This window comes from Cibotium barometz, chromosome 15 (assembly GCF_041138505.1).
Source record: "Cibotium barometz isolate CiBa-2024 chromosome 15, ASM4113850v1, whole genome shotgun sequence".
In the NCBI taxonomy this organism is placed as follows: domain Eukaryota; kingdom Viridiplantae; phylum Streptophyta; class Polypodiopsida; order Cyatheales; family Cibotiaceae; genus Cibotium; species Cibotium barometz.
In genome coordinates, this window is record NC_141060.1 from 9965907 (window position 1) to 9987332 (window position 21426).

A 21426-nucleotide genomic window follows, 5' to 3' on the forward strand; every position below is an offset into this window, starting at 1 on the left:
TGCATCAATGGGAGCAAGTTGAAATTTTATCATGGACCACTGACACAGGATATGTTAACCCAAATCCATTAAAAGAATACTTGCATAAGAGGAAGCTGTATGTAGGATCAATAAGGAAAAATAGAGAATGGGTAAAACCTTATCTATAAACATGGCTACACTATCATCCCTGGATGATGATCACCTATATATCAAGCCTGCAAAGCTTAGTATTCAAGTGTCAGTGGTGGCTAGAAACATTAACACAAGCATAGCTTTATTGGACACAAAAGCAAGTCATAATCTCATGTCATATGAAAAACGGGAATCCTTGGGAAACCCGGAGTTAATACTGACCAATATTAAGACCTGAAGTTTCCATGGTAGCATATCTAAGGTTGAAGGATATCTAAATGTACAAATTCTTGTTTGCAATAACCCTGTGGGCCAAAAAGGTATATGTCATGCTTGCAGGTGTGATAGAAGAGTAGGTATTGCTAGGAAGACCATGGATTTCTACTTGGATTATTCCATACAATGGAAGAAAGTCCATGGATTGCTAGGAAGACCATGGATTGCTATGTTGGATTATTCCATACAATGGAAGGGCCAGAACATCTAAGTGCAAATGAAAGATGGCTAAAGGAATGCATCCTTTTGGTCCCAAAGTTTATAATAAGATCAAACCTCGACAATGATTCAAGGAAGTTTAAACTCTAAGGATGAGCTATGGAGCCAAGAGATGAACACCAACAAGAAAAGGCAAGTCAAGACTTTGATAGTTTTCAAAAGTAGCGAAGTTTCACATCAGCAAGAAACAAAGAATGTTGGGTTGTTCTGGGGTCAACCTTCTGAAGGAACAAGGATACTATGAAGAAAATAAAGAGGTTTGGCTACCAAAGAAGAATAGAGAAAAGCCTGTATCACAAAACCAAAAGGAGCAATACCATGAATGGCTTCACAAGGAACATAAGCACACAATATCCAATCATAATTGTTGGGTGTGCCAAGAGCAATGCTAACAGGACAAGGGTATTATTACCAAGGTTCTACAAAAATTTGGATACCAAAACAGTATAAAAGGTTAAGGTGCCAAACCATTGAAACACTTGAGGTAAGCACCAACAGAGTGCAAAGGACAATGTTAATAAAAGGAGAGACCACTAAGGGAAACAAAAACTACAAGTAGGGACTTATCCCATCGATGAGCAAGCCAAAAAGCAGAAGGAACTGGTGCTGAACCAAAGATATCAAAGTCAATGACAAGGGTAAGTGAAAAATGGATGAGGAAACTATCCTAGCCTCTGTCAATGATCTAAGGACTAGTTTTAGCAAGTGGTTGGAAGAGGAAATTCATAATCGAAAAAGGGAACTAGAAGATCTCCAGTAACAATAACCCTCCACAAGCACATAAGAAAAGACTACCATAGAATAGAGGGGGAGAAACTTACAGCTTAGAGAAATTTTTTTTAAAAAGAAGGTAGATTGATTAAGTCAAGCTGTGACATCCATATGGTGGTAGAAAGTGGAGCAAACTCATGCAAAAGGTCAAGGAAACCAAATTATAAAGCCATCCATAAGGTGGTACAAGGTGGAGCAGGCTCATGCTAAAGTTCAAGGAGATCAAATTATAACGCCATGGGTATAAAATCAGAAGAAACAGTCGATGTGAAAATAAGACACATGCTAAAGGTCAAGGAGATCAAATTATAAAGCCATGGGTATAAAATCATATGAAATATTTGATGTGAAAAACCAAGAGATTTTCACAACCATGAGGATTTCTTGAGTTTTTCATGCCCAAAAGGATGGATCTTGTGACACAAAAACTCACCTTTAAAGATAGGAAATTAGAAAGATTTTTTGATGTGAAAAACTAGGAGATATTCACTATATCATAAATAACTTGGGTTTTTTAAGCCCAAAGAAATTTACTCAAGGGCAATAAAAATCATATAGGATGTTTCAATATGACATGGGGATTCAAGATCTGAGCTCTGACTCATAAAAATCAAGAGGCTTTTTGACGGGAAAAACGAGGAGATACTCACACGACTGTGAGTAGCTTGAATTTTTCATGCCAATAAAAGTTGATTTACAAGCAACAAAAAACATGCAGAAAGTTTCAAGGCAACATGAGAAGTCATAAGCTCAACTCAAATTCACAAAACTCAAAAGATGTTTTGATGTGAAAAATATGGAAATACTTGCGCCGTGAGTTTCAGTTTCAGTTTGTCATGGCCAAAACGTACATCAAATTGATGATATAAGGTGTCAAAAGGGTTTCAGAGGTTATGGGGAAGTTTACATCAGTTTAAAAATGAAAATTTTTTAGCATAAAAATCTAGCTTTTTCACATCCATGAAAAACCTAGTTTTTCATGTCCATAAAAAACCTAGTTTTTAAGGCCATGAAAAACATTTTTCATGTAGGGAAATTTGATAGACTAACACGTGTTGCCATCCCTATTAATGACTCAATCTCCCCATATTTGGCATTCACGTTTTATATGTAGTAAAACCAGATGTCCTCTCTATTTGCCTATCTTTTTCAAAATCTTCTTATTGCATCTTGCTTTCCATCACCGCTCCTATGATTGATCTCCACCACATCCTTCATCACTCGCCTATTAATAGAGTTCCTTGACCTATAGAAAGGTGGGGGCTCCACAAATGTTCTTTCTATCTCCACTATTAATATTGTCTTTCTATCTCCACTATTAATATTGTCTTTCTATCACCGTTATTAATATTGTCTTATGATGTGTGTTAGATGTTCCCCGCCTCCACCACAAGCAAATAGCTAGACCCTAAGTTCACATCAACTCACATCACCCACCCTCTTGTCTCTGCATGTGTGTTTTACTCTCCTTTAAACCTTGCTAACATATAACCCAAAGAACTTGCAACTTGGCTTTCACAAAGAGCTGAAGCAAAAACCCTCAAAAATAGTTGCCTTGCTCAAACCCTTCAAAATACCTTTTTGCCAATCTTACACACGTTAACCATGCTTTAAAACCCCTAAAACTACCCACAAAAGGTCTATGTCCAAACATGTGATGGCCGTGAAGAACCAATCTAGCGTTTCACACCGAAATGATCAACTGTGAAAAGACGACAAGTGCCCAAGATCAACCATTAGTGACCCCTCAAAGCCTAAATCTAGGGTTCTTATCACTTAATTTTGGATGTGAAAATCTTCGACCTTCATGCCCATGGTCAAAATCTATTTAAAAAAAATCTTGCAACTTCTCTAACACCCCTACCAACATCATTTCTCAACATACAAACTAACATTTCTTAACCATGATTTTCTCCCAAAAAAACACGCGTGAAAAACTGCCCTGGTTTTTCATGCCCTTACAATCTCCCACTTTGCATTTTTTATTGCATCATTCCATTAGCATGACCATTACCATTAATATGCATTTCTCTATAAGAAAATAGCCTTTCTTTTTGGAATGAATATCTTTGGATATTCATGACTGAAAAAACTAGTTTGAATATCACTAGATATCCATGGCTATGAAAAACCAATCTAGTTTTCACTCCTTACAACCCCAATTCCAGAAAGTTGCAGTTAGCAAAAAATACAAAAATACAAAAAAATTAGAAAAAATACAAGCCTAGAGAATCCCCTACCAGCCTAGCATTTTGACATAATTGATATCTACTATTACAGGATAGCTCCTCCAACAAAAGAAGCAAAAGACTTAGATTACGCATCTTCTGACCCAAAGGCTTCAGTAGGTTCTAGTGCTACCCTCACCAAGAACTTAGGCCAAAAAGAAGATGTGTAACATGCCCATCTTCAATAATAATATATGTCCATTCAATAGATGAAATTATGGTCCTTTTATAGTCTAAAAATCATCATTTTAATAATTGAGATATTTCTACTTGGAATCCTAAAATTCTGAGTCCAAATTTGAAATCTATGCATGATTTTACCCTAGTATAGGATTTTACAGCACTCAAAACAAACACCGGGATAAGCCTCTACGTAATTTTTTTGTTGAAGTATAGTAAACTTCCGACCTTAATAAATGCTTGTCTAGGTATCCGATTGACGAACGCATTGCACCCCTGCGACCAGGAAACTCCCTGGACAATTTCTCTGAAAACAATTTTGACAGTCGCCCCCGAACATGCTGGCACACATATCGAGGCCCTCGCCCCCAAAAAAGGGGGTCCATGTCCCAAAAGATGCCTCCTTGGGAAGTGTGCATCAAAGAACCTTACCCTGGACCTCAAGGTGATTGCATAGGGCACCTTCAACAAGGCAATCATAGGGCCACTATCAAGGGTGATCGCAGAGGGCCACACTACCAAGGTGATCACAAGGATTGCCGATAGTTTATTGCAAAAGATAATAGAAGGTGAGCTCAAACATAGAAATCTCCAAGGGAGGTCACAACACTTAGGTTATGAAGAGTGAGAATAAGTAAGAGTATGATTATTAAGTAGTTCTGTCACATTTTTCATCAAATTATAACCTAGCCTTGGCTCTTCTCAGTGAGAGCTAACTTAGAAGAGCAGCTAGAAGAGGGAAGAGTGGTCACACCATTCTAAGACCCAGTGGGAGACCTTAGGCCTTATGCAATGGCACCATAACAGTGTATATAACTTGACAACTAACCTTAGGAAAGACCAAGCTCATCCCTATATCCAAGTGTAGTATGACTACCATTTAGGTAGTTATTTAATGGACATATAGTCCCCTTCATTAGCTATATATTGGCCATTTCACATAATAACTTGTTTGCTAAGATGCTAGCTTTCCTACAAGCAATCAGGTTTTTTTGAAGATGTTTTTAAATTTTGATTTTTTTGTTATGGATTTAGTTTATTCTCTTTATTTAGTTAAAAAACTTTACAATTTGTGGGAAAACTCAACTTTCTATATTCATTAGCCATGATCAATTTATTATCACTTAATTAAGCATAGCCAATGCTTAGCTTGATCAAGTTTTTTCATTACCCACCAATGCAAGGCATATTTATCAACTCCTAGGACTTTAAATTCTTTATCTATCTTTTAATGACTAATCACGATAGATTCAAGCTTATATTTGATGAACTATGTATTTTGGTACTAAATTACTAACAATAAGCTCATCTCATTACTAGCTCGCTAAGGTGTCATTATTTCTTTAACCTTTTTTTATAAGGGTGGATACTTAGAAGAATACCCCTTGCTCTACATTGCACATATCACTATTGATAGTGTGATTAATTTCTAACAATGTGTTAAACATTAAACCTTGTGGTGTCCCATGCATAACTACTATTGAAATGCTCCAAAAGACACTCATTAAGGTTCATTGATACCTTCTGACCCCCCTAAAATAGCTTTTAAGTACTAACTTACTCTATTTTGGGGATGGTGGCTCTAAAAGCATTATTTTTTATAGATTTAACTATTTCTTCTCCATAATCTGAGGAAGATGAGGAGGGATGAGCATTAGTCAATGGAGGAAGACTTGGTTCATCTTCTGCTTCTATTAATTCCTCGAGTACTTCTTCAAGGATATCTCCAATGAGTTCTGGGTCAATTTGGACTCTCATATTTTGGATTTTGGGTTAGAAGGGCTTTGAAATTCTTCTTGTTGGCCTTGGGGAAGTCTCTTGCATAGTGGCCTTTCTTGCATAGAGAAGGCATGTGTCACGAGTGTTGACTACCTTCTTTCTAAAGACCTTCTTGAAAAGCTTTCTTTTAGAAAACCTTATGTATTCTTTACAACTACAAGCATCTACTCCATGGATTCGTTCCATGTGTCACAAAGCTTACCTGGAAGATCCCCTTTCATTGTAGGCTTTCATCATCTTTAAGGCTCCCTCATCTCTGCACATTTGTTGGAAAGTAAGCAGGTGTATCTATGCACTTCTCCAAACTATCGTGTTCTGGAGGCCTTTGTTTCCATCTTCATCTTCTATTAATTGAAAGATCTTGAACCACTTTTTCGGATAATTCCTTAGGATAAGAATTTATATGAAAATTCGGATCATTCTAAAGCTATCCTTGGTAAAATCAATTTCTGAATGCTTTCCCAATATTATGTGATCCTATTGAGATCACAACACTTCATCCTCCATAGCTAATTTCTATAGTGCTCTTTTCCATCTTTTGCTTAATTTTTTTTAGTAAGATCTTTTCAAGTGATGCAATACCTTTACCCATGTCAATAGTTTAGGTTTCTACATGCAATCTAATACCACCAAGTTCTTAGATTTTCTTTAGTGTAAGAATTACCTGGTTGGAATCCTTCTGCTATGTTGTGGTTTTCCTAAAGTAGTAACCAATAATTCTATCAAGCATTTCTCTAGCTTACTGCATAGTTAGACCATCAAGATTAACTATAGTTCCCCTCTATTTAGAAGTCTCCTAAAGGTGTAGTAGATTCATAATCTGCTTTTGAAGCACTTGGCAATATGTTACATGTGGAGGTTTTGATGTAAGATTCACAACGGTCCCCTTTTTCTAAAGAAGTGATTACATGGCTCTTCTTAGACGACGCTTTTTAACATTAGAGGACCCTTTTAGAGTTTAAATTTTTCCTAATGTCTTTCCTTTAGCCAGCTTAGCTTGGGTTCACCTCAACAAAGCATTGATAGGTAAAAGGATAGAATCAATTTTTGATCTTGCATAACACTACATTCAAAGCTGTAGTTGGTCTTGAAGGTCCACTGCTGACTGGTGGAGTAGTATGGTAGGGACAGCTTTTGAGCAAACGCTCGATATCATTCCCACTGCACAATCTACCTAAAGGAACAGGATTTGTAGTCAATAGGGCATCCTTCTAAATTCTATATTGACACTCGACCTTAATATGAGGTCCACCACATGTATAGCAAGAGAGTAGGGATGTTAAGGTCCACCACATGTATAGCAAGAGAGTAGGGCTCTTCTTGTCAAGGAGCTAATGTCCTTACCCTGTGTTGAGGCTGAAATGTTCAACTGACATGTGTACTAGTTCAACGCAACCATAGTTAAACCCAAGGGGTGTAACAAACTACTCAAGTGTGTCTGGAAGTTCCATGGGTGGGTACAACGCAACTTGCATCCATTTTATTGGCAGCTTAACACATTTAGCATTCGTGATGTGGACCCATTAATACAAGTCTCCATTATTGGCTACTTAACACATTTTAACATTCGTGCTGTGGACCCATTAGGTTTGTTACAATAACCTAACCTAAATACACGCAACCAAGACACCCTTCACACACAGATGATTGCCTTGCAGAAAAAGACTTCGATGTAAACTATGATTCTAGAAACACCTCCAGCTTATGGCTTTCTAACTAAACAGCAAGGGTAGTGTTACCACTTGAGCTCAAGACAACATTGAGAATACCCATGCTCAATTTAAAAGTGTTTCTCCATAATCTATTTTAGTTTTTCAAACAACCAACTCCAAATCTTTGAAGTCATTTCTGATTTCCATGGCAAAATGTCTGCCCACTTTCTGAACACCCTGACATCCATAAACAATGCTGTATAAAACTTGGATCCAGTTTAACCGGCGGATGCAGCCGTTGAGGTCTTGCATCAATAAGCCGCTCCAGTCTCTGCATGTTCATAAGACATTTGAACTTTCGGTAACCAATAAATCAGCTCAAAGCCTTCTTAGACCTCAACTCAAGCAATCAAGCATGCATCCTTTTTTACATGCTAAGTAAGTGAGGATAATTGTCATATAAGACACCTTGTCAATCATAACTCGGGATCTTGTTTATTACCAAGGAGCTGAGCCAATTTCCCACTTTCATAAGCCTCCACAGTATCTGCATCAAGTGGACACTCCTATCAGTAGCAAATACACATGTAGTGTTCTGCTTATTGCTTTACAAGACCCACTCACTTACAATAAAGCATTCAAGTTATAATTAAGAATTACCATCAGAACCACCAAGGTGCTTGCTGTGAATAAACACTTGTGGTACAGTGCGCCTACCCACTAGATCAGCTACAGCCTTTTGAATATCAGCTCCATCCTCTGCAAAACCCAAATGACATGGTGGTGAGCATGCCATGCAGAAAAGTTGCAGTCCATATTAAAGGATTATCAAGACAAACCGCTCTAAATTGATAAAGTGGAAAGAAAGTGCTGTGCCTGCAGTCTACTCTACGTAATCATCATATTCTCACATGCAGCAATTCAGATGGGTACTTTTCTACAAACAGCCAACCAAGAAAAGATCCATTCAAGCACACGTACAATTCTAAAATGGTTATCAGTAGGCATGTTCACAAGAGTGACTACAAAAGAGCTCGCCAGCACAAGTCCAAGCATTGAAAAAGGTGCATCAAATGAAATGGATTTGCCTATGTAGAAAGGTTCAGCCTGGCTCCAGTAACAGCAATGGTAGAGACACAGTACAAGACTATAAAGGTTGTGCTGAGGATATGAATATGCACAGGGTAGACACTGGTTTTGGTAAGACTTCGGCAGCTGGGTAGCTCATAATATATATCTTTGCGCTATACAAACAGCTTTGAAAGGCTGTGCATTGATGGCTGGACTGTAATAGCAACAGCAAGGGATAAGCATTGGTTGATTTCAACGTTGGATTTAAAACAGGCACAAATGAAATAGATTTTGCCTATGTAGAAAGGTCCAGTCTGCCTCCACTAGCGGCAATGGTACAGCCACAGTACAAGACTGTTAAGCTTCTGCTGAGAATATATATATACAGAGGGCAGACACTGGTTTGGTAAGACTTCAGCAGCTGATTAGTTGATCATATATGTCTTTGCGCTGTACAAACAGCTGTGAAAGGCCATGGATCCTTGGCTGGACTGTAATGGCAACAGCAAGGGATAGGCATTAGTTGAATTTAGCCTTGGATTTAAAACAGGCACATACCTCCAAAGGGCTCCCAGAATCCCGGAGTCTGGCCTGAGTCCAACAAAACATCATGTACAAAGGCACAAGTAAAGACCAGTAGACAGGGTTACTGGAAAGCTCACTGCCCAATCATATTCTAATCACAAATACCCCCAGACTAAGTCTAGACCTACACAGTCCAAACACATCGCCCAAGCCTCAGTGCCCCATATCACGGGGATTACTATCAAAGTGTCTGGCTACAACTTCGTCATAACTTGATCTAGGACCTGATCTCCTCAGATACTCCCAATGGACATTGATTAAGTCCAACGCTTGGAGTCAATATAGCACAAGCAACAGCTGATATAAGTAGCCTTTTGGATTGAGCCTACTAATTGCAACCTCATTAGCAAAGCCAGCATAGCTATATCCTCTTAGGTCCATAACATATTTGAACTTCTGCAAGCTCTTTCTACTGGATTGCGGGCTGGTCCTGCAGCTTAGAATTATCTTTTAAACTTCATCACTGACTACTACTTGAAGAGCTAAAGGAGTTCCTGAAACAATACACAGAATTATACTACTGCAAGTGAAACAATAGCTCCTACCTTGCATAAGGCAAGATAATGCAATCTTGTCTACTAAAGAAGTCCTCACTGTTGCCTCCATTAAGCTAGCACATGACAAACGCGGAATGCTGAACTTATGAACTTATGTACTATGATGTCCACTGCTACTTAAAATCAATTCAGAGAAAGACAAAATACATACCTCGCTCATCAAGTTCTATCACAAAAGGTTTCTCCTTCATCTCATTGAACACAGCCTTGGCACGCTTGCAATACCTGACAGCATGACACAGTGGTCATTGAAATACTAGAACTCTTGTTCAATTTGATTGCACGAATAAGAATGACATGTGTATGTACAAAACCAAGGAAGGACAGATTCTCACATCTTTAAAAATTTCCATAACAACCATATGATGTAGTACAAATGACAAGCTGCAACCCATGCATCAACAAGCACATGCTCAACTAAATTAAAGGTCAAAACTAAAAGAGGATATTGTGGCTATACAGTGCTTGAGGCTGCACCCCAGGCGAGGCTTTTACTCCCAACTACGAGACCTCGTCTTTAGAAATAACTGAAACATATAAAAGCACAACGCCATGATAAACCATAGCTTTACCTTTATGGGTCAGGTCAAGAAATGCAAGCTATGTACGTCAAATCAGAAAACGCTTTTCAAGTTCACAGCCAGCGGACCAGATCAGGCAAGGAAGTCCACAATCCACAAAGGGGGCGGACAGACGTAGGTAATCATGGAGAATACACGTGATATTAGCGTCTTCACACATCTATATAGCCTAAAGGCAGGTTACCACAGGGCCAAATGTAGGACGACGGAGTATACACATGGTATTAGGGTCTTTATATCTGTGTGTAGCCCCCAGAGGGAGCTAAAGGCAGGGCCAGGGGCACCGACAATGGGGTATTAACATGGGATTAGGGCAATTAGCATCGGTTACAGATCGATGCAAATCTACAAACAAAGAAAATCTTGCCTAGGGCCAGGATCCTCTGTCAGCTAGGCTAATAAAGAAGAAGCCCTATCGTCACTGTGTGTCACATGCTTTCTAGCACACAAATCGTAACTCAATGCAGAAAAGCGTGTATTGTGCAAACTGCTGTGCATAGAGAGAGACAAATAAATGACACAAATCCAGGCTCACATACTAGAAGCAAATAGAGCAACTCAGCGCCCATGCCTGTCCAATAAACAAACCGTAGAGGAAAACCTCCAACACAGAAACCCTAACCGTCCCACGCGCCAAAGCCAAGGGTGTAGAAGGCTTACGGGCAGTAGGATTTGGAGAAGATGACGATCTCGTGGTCCGCAATCACTCTCTTAACGAACGCTTTCGGCTTTTCTGCTGAAAGGGCCAAGGGCTGCAAGACGAAGAGAAGGAGCAGCAACACCATACAGGCTCTCGCCATAGCTTCACCAGACGCAGTTACAAGTGAGTGGGAAAGTCCTTAAGACTTTTAAGAATCTTCTTATAGGGAGTCAACAGGCAATAGATTGGGGCCTTTAAGTTGAGGTATAGGGTTCGAATCTACCCTTGTGGCATCTAAGTTAGTGATAGCCCACCATACTTTCTATATATGTGTAAACTCCTTTACTGTAGAGTACGCAAGATCGTAAAGGGATGCCCACCCAAACTTGGCCACCATCCTACCCCCATGCCTTCACCTCAATACAAAGTGCAAAAGCATGTTGTCTGATGCACTTCTTATCTCAAAGTTCTTATCTCGAAGAGACGAGTTGACAATGTGTTCTCCTTGCTACTGCAACACTCCCCAATCCACGTTTGACCCCATGAACTTTTGAGAATCAGAGCTGATGGGTGTGTAGCTCAACCGGTAGAACCGTTCGGTTCCACGATGAGGACCCACGTTCGATACCTAGGGGCTACATTACGGACGCCCTCCCAAAAAAAAGGGACTTCTGAGAATCATACAATCTTAGATAATCTAAACAAGCATAATGATAATAGGATACCTCAATGTTTTCTTCAATGGCTATTAAATAATTCACTCAAGATCCCCAAATAATTCCCTTCAACATTAACTTATAAGGTTTTTAGCACCTTAATTTTGTGATATTCAAAAGTCTTGTGAATCTCTCTAAATTAGATGTTTAAGATTTTATCTCTAGCACGTGTCTCTCTACAATCCATTGAATTGCACACATGATGGGCGCATAGCTAGGCATCACAACATGTCCCCTATGTTATGCTTGCTTCTCTCTCTCTCTCTCTCTCTCTCTCTCTCTCTCTCTCTCTCTCTCTCTCTCTCTCTACAAAGAAGACGTGCCTTTCTGAGAATAGTGTATACTATTGCAAGTCTCTAACTCTCTCTTTCCACTACCTTGTGTATAACAAGCATCTACAGGTGCCCTTTGGGTCAATTCTAATGGATTGTTATGCTATTTGGGTTTAAAAATGCTCCTGCAGAGTTTCAAAAGAAAATAAACATGATATTTGGAAAATACAAATTTATCATTGCCTACATTGATGATATTCTAGTATTTTCTAATTCTTTCAAGGAGCATGTATTAATGGTAGATTTTCTTTGCATCACACTCAAGAAGGGGACTATAAAACTTCCAAGGCATGTTGAGAAGATTGAGAGATTCCAACCACCTCTCAAAACGCTTATTGAAGTTTAGAGGTTTCTTGGTTGTTTGAATTGGATTTCTTGGGGTAAGCATTTGTGTCATGTAGGTTATGGCGCAGTAGGCATATATCCCTTGTTCAAAAAAGGCATGAATGTTTCAATATTAGCTACCCTTTTAGATTCAAGACATAGAGATCTGGACAACAATATGGAATGAGGGCTCGTATTAGCAATGGTCCAACTTATTTTTAGTCCATGCTTAACTTCTTAGTCTTCTTGAATGATCCTTACTGGACAATAAACACAGCTTTTCCTTCTGTTCTAGAAGGAATAAAGCTTCCTCAGGAAGGACAAGAAGCTAAAGGTTAAAATGTTTTAGTCAAGGTGAACAACATTGCTAAAAAGACTATACCTATACAAAATTTCATACTAAAACCGGAGTCAAGGTCTACCATGACTGTGAAAATCACAGCAAAAAGGCCAGATCTGTCTAGTTTTAAGCCTATCGACATATATAATCTTGCTATCTCTAAAACATTTGGAAGCAACTACACAGTGAAGCAAGCACTAACAAGAAATCAGAAAAGGGCTGCTAATCTGTTGTAATCATCACTTAAACACCAGATTGAGTTGTAAAAGGGTAGACACTGCCCTTGAATCTTGAAATTGGATCAAGAGGTAAGACCCCCTTCACATCATCATGAGCACGGCACAAGAGATAGCCAAATTTAATGGGGAGCAGTTTTATACATGGCAAACAAAAACCATGTATTTGCTCATGAGGAAAAATCTGTGGGGGCTAGTTGAGGGAAGAGATGAATGCCCAGAGGTGAGTAGGGGAAATGGGTGGAAGAGCAAGAATGAGAAAGCATTACGACTCATCGCAGTCAGCTTAAATGATGAAATCATTCATCACATCACAGGGATACAATGGGCAAAAGATGCATGGGATGAACTCAATAAATTATTTGGCACTCAAGCAAAAAAATCAAAGATAAATCTGTTAATGCAATTCTACAAATTTTATATGAAGGAAAGTGAACCTTTAATCACACACTTGAACAAATACAAAAGCATTAAGCAACAAATGGCAGCCATTGACAAGAAGGTAGAAGATGATGAGGCACTAGCAGTGCTTCTAAAGAGTGTGGACAAAGGTGAATATGAAAACATTGAAGCAACCTTAAAGAATGTACCTGAATTGAAGCTGTATGAGATAGAAGGAGCTCTACTAGAGCAAGAGACCAAGGTCAAAGAGAAGAAATGGCTGGACTCAACAGTTGGAGAGGAAAAAGCATTCTTCACCTGAGGAGGATTCTCACGACGACAAGGACGAGGAAGAGGCAGAGTAGGATGAAGGACCTTCACTTGCCACAACTGTGGGAAGACAGGACACATGGCAAGAGACTGCTACAACAAACCCAATGGAGAAGGAACGACATCGGCAAACTGCATGGAGGCTCCTAAGGAAGTGGAGTCAAATCATCTTTTCTAAGAGAGAGAGAGAGAGAGAGAGAGAGAGAGACACACACACACACACACACACACACACACACACACAGAGAGAGACCCCACAACCCAATGTAACCTGCCCCAACAGAGTAAAACCACCTCTGAGCCACCGATGATGTAGGCCATGTGGTAGATGTATGTGTGAGCACTTTTGTCAAGGTCACAGGCACTTGTAGTAGCCTTGGACACATAGAGAGAGAGAGTGTGTCAAGGACTATGAGTTTAGGGACTTGAGGCACTGGTCGCGGGCTACCAAGTAAGAGAGAAACTTGGTATAGGGTCCAGGTGTGCTAGGATTATTCACTTGAGGGGAGGTGTTGAAATATACAAGTAAATAGGGTGTGTGCGGGAACAAGCCCTTAGCAAGAGGCTGTAAAAGAGAAACTGTAAATGAGTGAGAAGCTATGAAAAGGTGAGAGGTATCTATTGGGAGAGAATAAAGGGTAGCATGAGAAGATTTAGGATGTATGGAGATATTCTTGGAAGAGGTGGAGAGAATCAAGCAAAAGAGGTGGAGTGAATCAAGGAGAGATCAGTGCGATTAGATGCTTGGATGTAAACTCTATAAATTGAGGCATTGGCCTCATGAGAATTTGCTGGTTTTTGATTATCCATGCCTACATTAAGCTATCAGTTAATTGCTCACATTACATCTTAATCATCGTCTAATCTCTTTGTTAATGATGTTGATTCTTTCATTTGATCCACCATAGCTCATCACATTGCTGCAAATTTAACAAAAAGTAGCGGTGGCCATCCCATAATCAAGGGCCTTAGAAAAGGGAAAGAGAATGTGGGGGGAAGAGAGAGCTTCAGTTCCTTGCAAGCAAACACACACATACACACACACACACAAGAGAGTGTAAGACACAAGAGAGAGATGGATGGCTAAATTTTCTCATGTCTTCTTGTCTTCTCTACAACCATATAACTAAAAGATAAGAGTACATACATAAAGGGAAAGTATTCTCCTACAACAACATACAAAATAGTCGGTCTATAGTGTGAACCCAACTATATGAGCTGGTGCTATAACTATGCCATAACTCTAGTACTCCAAAGTGGCTATCACACAGCCTATCATCCCACTGGCGGCATATCAACCATAACCTCACCAACCATGCTAGTGGCATAAGTGCGAAAGCTGTCACCCAGGCGGGTCATCAATGTCCGTCGTAGGACTAGTTGAGCTCGATATCTCAACACTCCCCCTCGAGCTCAACTCCACACACTGCACTCCAAGTAAGTTCCTAAACCTGTGGAGCTTCTTTGTGCCCAATGCCTTCGTGAAGATGTCAGCCACCTGATCCTCTATGCTGACATATACCAGATCTACATCACCTACTAGACCCTTCTCCCTCACAAAGTGATAGTGCACCTCAATGTGCTTCATTCTAGCATGGTATAGTGGGTTACTAGCCAGATGTATACTACTCACGTTGTCACAATAAATGACAACTTTCCTATCCACGGGCTCACCTATGTCACCAAGTAGCTTCTAAAACCAAGCTACCTCACAAGCTGCCATAGCAGCACCCATGTACTCTGCCCCTCTGTACTTGACAAGGTAACTGTTGGTTGCTTCTTATTACTGATCCAACTCACAGAAGCACTCCCAAACGAGAACATAAAACCACATGTAGATCTCCTTTCTACAACACTACCAGCCCAATCAGCATCTGTGTACCCATGTAGCTATATCTCTATACCACCCTCATAGAAAAGTCCATTATCAACTGTGGACTTTATGTACCTAAGAATCCGTCTAGCCGCATCCAAGTGTGGCTTCCTAGGGGCCTGCATACATTGGCTCACAATTCTAACAGCATAACTCAATGTATGTAGTGGGGTCCTCCAAAAGCTCACTTGTATCTACAAAAAGCTTTGCATTCTGCTTCAATGGCACTGAAATAGGCTTACAGCCTGTCATACCATACTTGGAAAATATGTCCAATCCATATTGCCTCTACAATAACAAATTGCCATGAGGTGATCTCACCACCTCTATGCCCAAGAAATACCGCACCTCACCCAAATCCTTTATCTCAAACTTTTGCTTCAAAAGCCTCTTGACATCATGTATGTCAACATCATTGATTATCACCAGTGATCCTTCATCTCAAACTTTTGCTTCAAAAGCCTCTTGACATCATGTATGTCAACATCATTGATTATCACCAGTGATAATCAAGTCATTCACATAGATGACTAATAGCGTGATCCCTATGTTTGTCCTTTTCACATAAAGTGAAAAATCTACATTGGATATCTAGAGTCCAATGGTAACAAGATACTCCCCGATCTTGTTCGACCATGCTCTGGGTGTCTACTTCAAGTCATACAAGGCTTTACGTAACTTGCAGACAAAATCTAGATGTGCATCACTCTCATAACCTGGTGGCTGCATCATGTAAACTTCTTGCAAATCACATTAATGTAAAGAAGGCATTCTTTACATCCATCTGATATAAAGACTAACCCTTTGCTACAGCCATATCAATGATGTTGCCATATATCTAGGCAGTGATGTGTGTGAACACACTTAAGACCATCGGGGCACTTTTTTCCTCTTTAGGAGGTTTTTTCCCCCGGCTTGTATATACGCCCATTCTTCTAGGGCTAACATATCTTTTGTACATTGACACAATCTAATACACTGTGTGTTGTATGCATTCTTGCTTCTTCTTCTCCAAGCTTTGTGTGCTTTTCTGCAACCCTAATTCCAACAATTGGTATCAGGCAGGCATCGGCTCCCAGGGCTACGCCGCTAGCACCCTCCGACTCACGCTCTGATTGAGGTGAGCTTTCACAAGCGAGCGCTTGTTGCAGGTCCCTATACTCTGCATCTGAGGTTGTTTTGGGCTCCATTACAAGTTCTGTACATGTGTTTTCGTCATTTTGTGCAGAAATTTCAACAGTGCAGTTTTCCGCAAAACAGGCATACGTATTCTATTATGGACCGTGCTACATAGCACGAGTTGTTTTCTGTTGAGTCTTTGCTTCATTCTAGGTAGCTTTTGCATCAGTTTCAGTCAGTGGCCATGGCTGATAACGGCAATGATGTATTTCGCATGTTGTCTGCTCTGATGACAAATTGGATGGAGACAGTAACTATGCACTTTGGGCATACATGATGCAGCATGTTTTGGTTGCAAAAGGAGTGTGGAACATTGTGCAGGGTATGGATGTACGTCCAGGTGAACAAGCTCGTTGGGATGGTAAAGATGCGCAGGCTCCTGCCTTGATTGCACTTTTTGTCAAACGTAACATCACTCCACATATTCGTTCAGCTAAAACAGAAAAATGGTCTTGGGATATTCTAGCTGGTTTGTATGTAGGTCGTAACGAGGCAAAAATCTCTGACCTGCGTAAAGAGCTGGAATCGAAGATTATGACATGAATGTTTTTCTTGCTGAGATTAAAGATCTCAAGGAACAGTTGATCTCTGCAGGTGAGATTATTCCTGATCATTCTCTTGTACAGACTGTTCTTGATGCTTTACCTGAGTCATATCAGACTTTTGTTTCCACGTGGAGACTTGTTACTGAGGACATGCTTGATGTTGTCAAGTATGATACTTTAGTCAACAAGCTCTTTCAAGAAGCGCAGTCCATGCAAAATAAGGCTAGGCAGCATGCAGTTGATAAGGCATTTGTTGCTGCCCAGCAGAGAAGAAGTGGTAAGGCAGTCCCTTCCACTGTTTCTTCTCCTATTAGTAGGTCTGCAACTTCTTCTACTTCCACAAGTAGCAACAATAGGTCTGAGAAGGCTCTTGATAAAGGCAAGAAAAAGATCAGGTGCAACTATTGTAAGGCAACTGATCATGTCATTAAGAATTGCCCTAAGCTAAAGGCTAAAGAGGCAAAGAAGAAAGAGTCAAATGCAGCCACAATAGCGGATGCTTCTACAAATGCAGATTCTGCAAATGTTGTGCATGATACAGAATGGGCGTTTAGCGTGTATTGCCAGTATGACCCATCTGTACATGATGCATGTTTGGCAATTTCTGTTGACTCAGATGTATGGTATTTTGAGAGTGGTGCTACAAAGCACATTATCTCGCATCGTGATATGTTCACTTGTCTTGAGGCTGTCTCTAATGGGAATATTGTCACATGTGCCAATAATGCTTCTTACCCAATGAAGGGCGTTGGTAAAATTATGCTTACTGCTGCAAATGGCAGCGCTTTCACACTTTCAGATGCTTTGTATGTGCCAGGGATAAAGAAGAATCTATTGTCTATCTCTGCGCTTGCTAGACTTGGACTTGTAGTCAAATTTATTGTCTGTCTCTGCGCTTGCTAGACTTGGAATTGTAGTCAAATTTGTGGATGACAAATTTGTGGATGACAAATGTACTGTTCATGATTTGACTTCTGGTGATACGATTATTGCATCTGGCACCTTGTTCCATGGAATGTATAGGCTCAATTCTTATGACAAGTGTGTGGAAGATTCAACGAATGCAGTTTCTGATGAAAAGACAATTTCAGATGCAAAACTATGGCATGCTCGTTTTGGTCATCTGAACTTTGCTAGTTTGTTGCGTTTGCAGAAATTTGATATGGTTGCTTCATTGCCCCCTCTTGAGGCACCATTGAAACATGTTTGTGAAGGCTGTATTTTTGGGCAAAATGCAGCGTTCTGCGTTTCCAAAGGATGGTTCTGTGCGGGCCACTCGATCGCAAACAAATTGCAACTTGTACATAGTGATGTATGTGGGCCTATGCAAACTCCGTCATTTGGTAAACAACATGTCTAAAGAGTTTGATGCATTTCTGGCTAGTCGTGGGATAAAACACCAATGTACAGTGCCATATACCCCTCAGCAAAATGGTGTTGCTGAGAGGAAAAACAGGTCACTTATGGAGATGGCACGATGTATGGTCAAGAGCCAAGCTTTGCCACATGCGTTTTGGCTTGAGGCTGTCATGCGTGCTGCTGCATATGTACACACTTGTCCCACTAAGTCCTTGCAGTCTATTACTCCATACGAATCTTGGCATGGCAAGAAGCCTTCTATTGGTCACTTGCGTGTCTTTGGTTGCTTGGCCTATGCTTTAGTGCCTGTGCAACAACGTAGAAAATTGGATGATAAGGCTGTCAAATGCATTTTTGTTGGTTACAGTGCTGAGAGCAAGGGTTACAGATTGTATCATCCGCAGTCAAAGCGTATCTTGATTAGTCGAGATGTTGTTTTTGTGGAAGATGCTGTGTAGCCTTTGTTATCATGTACCAAAGAGACAGGTGTGAGCTCACGGGATGTATTTGATATGTTGTTGCCTCTGTTTACAGGTGGGAATTCAAATATAAGTCCTAATGAGGTAAATATTCAACGTACGCAGATTTCAAACGACATCATAGATCAGCCTATTTTTGATGCAGATTTACAAGATGTAATTTTATGAGGATAGGGCTGAAAATGAGCAGGCTAGAGGTATGCCTAAATGGCTAGTGCAAACCTTGCATGATAGTAAAATTGATGCACCTATGTCTAGTGGTATACTCGTTCAAGTTTTCAGCATGCCTCTTATACATCAGATTGTTATGCTTTAGCTGTGTGTAGTATGTGTGAACAGGAAGAACCCCTTTCATTTGATGAGGCACAAAAATCAAAAAATTGGTTGGCTGCAATGCAAAGTGAATATGATGCTATAATGAAGAATGGTACATGGTTTTTGTGTGATTTGCCTATTGGTAAAAAGGTAATTGGATGTAAGTGGGTTTTTAAGTTGAAACAAAAGCCAGATGGCAGTGTTGATGATCGCTATAAGGCTAGACTTATTGCAAAGGGTTATGCTCAAGAAAAGGGCATTGATTTTAATGAGACCTTTGCTCCCACTTGTCGTATGACTACCATTCATAGCACTTGTGCATTGGCAGCTCATAATGGTTGGAATGTACATCAGTTGGACATAAAGACTGCGTTCTTGAATGAAGATTTGCATGAGGAGGTGTATGTATCGCAGCCTCGTGGTTTTGTTCAAAGAGGGCAGGAAAACAAAGTGTGCAGGTTGAAAAAGGCTTTATATGGTTTAAAGTAAGCTCCACGAGCTTGGTATGAAAAGATACATGCATATTTGACTGCACATGGTTTTCAGAATAGTCCAACAAAAAGCACTTTGTATATTAAACATGTGGATGATGTACATCTAATCATTGCTCTCTATGTCAATGACATGCTGCTCATAGGACCAAATGAGAGTCATATTGCTGATTTTAAGGCTGGTTTGAATGCCTCTTTTGAGATATCAGATTTGGGGCATTTGCATCATTATTTGTTGCAACCCTAATTCCAACAAATGACAGCTCTCACGGTTGCCATTCTTGCAACCGGGTTGAATGTCTCTTCATAGTCAATGCCATAAGTCTACACATAGCCTTTGGCCACACCAATCTTGCCTTATACCTACTCATGAACCATCAACGTTATGCTTGATTTTATACACCCACCAATTGCCTTCTTTTTCTTAGGCAAAGGCACTAACTTCCATGTTGCATTTAAATCCAATGCTGCCATCTCCGCAATCATGGCATCTTCCCATTTCTTATTTCCAAGTGCCTGTTCAAAACAAGGGAGCTGCAATTCTTGTATTGCTTTAACGATGTAAGCATAATGATGGGTTGTATATCCCTCATATCTCAACCTGTCAATAGGGTACCTAACTGCCATATGTCAATATCGGCAATGACACCTCTTCCATGCGCAAACATTGTTGCCTTAACTTGAGGCATGTTCACATCCAAAGTAAACATGTTGTCATTTTTGTTACTCTTTGCAACCAAGCGACATAGATTTTTGAAGTCTTCCATATGTCAATATCTGCAATGACACCTCTTCCATGCGCAAACATGGTTGCCTTAACTTCAGGCATGTTCACATCTAAAGTAAACATCTTGTCATTTTTGTTACTCTTTGCAACCAAGCGACACTGATTTTTGAAGTCTTCCACAAAAAAATCCTTGAGGATTAAACCTCACTTGCAGACCCTGCTCAACCATCTATCCAACAAAAACCAGGTTCTTTGTAATATTTGGAATATGAAGTACATCTACCGAGTACTTCATTTTACCATACATAGAGAATGACACTTTACCAACATGCACAATGGGATGTGCAGTATCATCACCTATTTCTACATGACCTAGTTTTTCCATTGTCTACATGCCTCTAAACCACTCACAGCATGACTGGTCATGTGGTTAGAGGCGCCAAAATCCACATACCATGTATCTTGAGATCCCGACACATCTCTTGTTATGGAACTGAGCATGTGCTGCATCACAAATAGCTGCTCACTTCTTTCATCACCTTCCTGTTTACTAGATGATGCATAGTTGCCTTGCTGCAACTTTCCACTTTTAATGTCATTCTGCTTTTTATAGCAGTCCTTTGCCGTGTGCCCTGGTTTTCCACAATAATAGCACTCTATGCTATTTGTATTCTGATTTCTTTGCCGACCACCTCAGCCTCTTTGGCTCCCCTGCCTCTAAATTGGTCTCTTCCACCAGTGTATGATTACTGCTATGAATCATTAGAGTGTTGTCCAGAATTCTGATTTCCTTGTCGACACCAGCTTGGCCTCAACCACGACCTCTACTTCTGCCTCTACGTGAATTTGAGTAGAAGGCTTGTTCTGATGTGTTCTTGCTTTGTGAAGAAGAGTCCTCGCCTAAAGACTTTTCTTCTATGATTAGCATAGACACCAAGTCCCTAAAAGTTGAGAATATTCCCCCCAACTGCAATGGAGGTCTTGAATGGTTTGTACTCTTTGCTAAGCCCCTTCAAACAAACACTTACCAAGTCATCATCTTTCACCGATACATTGATTGACCCAAGGGATTCAACAATGCCCTTGATCGTTAAAGCATACTCATTGATAGACATGCTTTTCTTTTCCACAGTATGCATCTCTTGT

The 21426-nt window shown here is 40.1% G+C and overlaps 1 protein-coding gene across 2 annotated transcripts; it reads right to left on the minus strand.

The window, feature by feature from the left end:
* Nucleotides 1–7308: 7308 nt before the first annotated feature.
* LOC147630952 (Glutaredoxin family protein) lies at nt 7309–10881 on the minus strand. Of its 2 annotated transcripts, none has more exons than XM_086809296.1 (5): nt 10674–10881; nt 9584–9657; nt 7880–7978; nt 7722–7766; nt 7309–7550 (listed from the first exon to the last, which is right to left on the minus strand). In XM_086809296.1, the coding sequence occupies exons 1-5, from the start codon at nt 10811–10813 to the stop codon at nt 7531–7533; spliced, it is 378 nt and encodes a 125-aa protein (XP_086665422.1). In that variant the 5' UTR covers nt 10814–10881; the 3' UTR covers nt 7309–7530. The 2 variants fall into 2 exon arrangements, with proteins under 2 accessions (XP_086665422.1, XP_086665421.1); XM_086809295.1 differs by having other exon boundaries at nt 7688–7766.
* Between the last annotated feature and the right edge of the window lie 10545 nt (nt 10882–21426).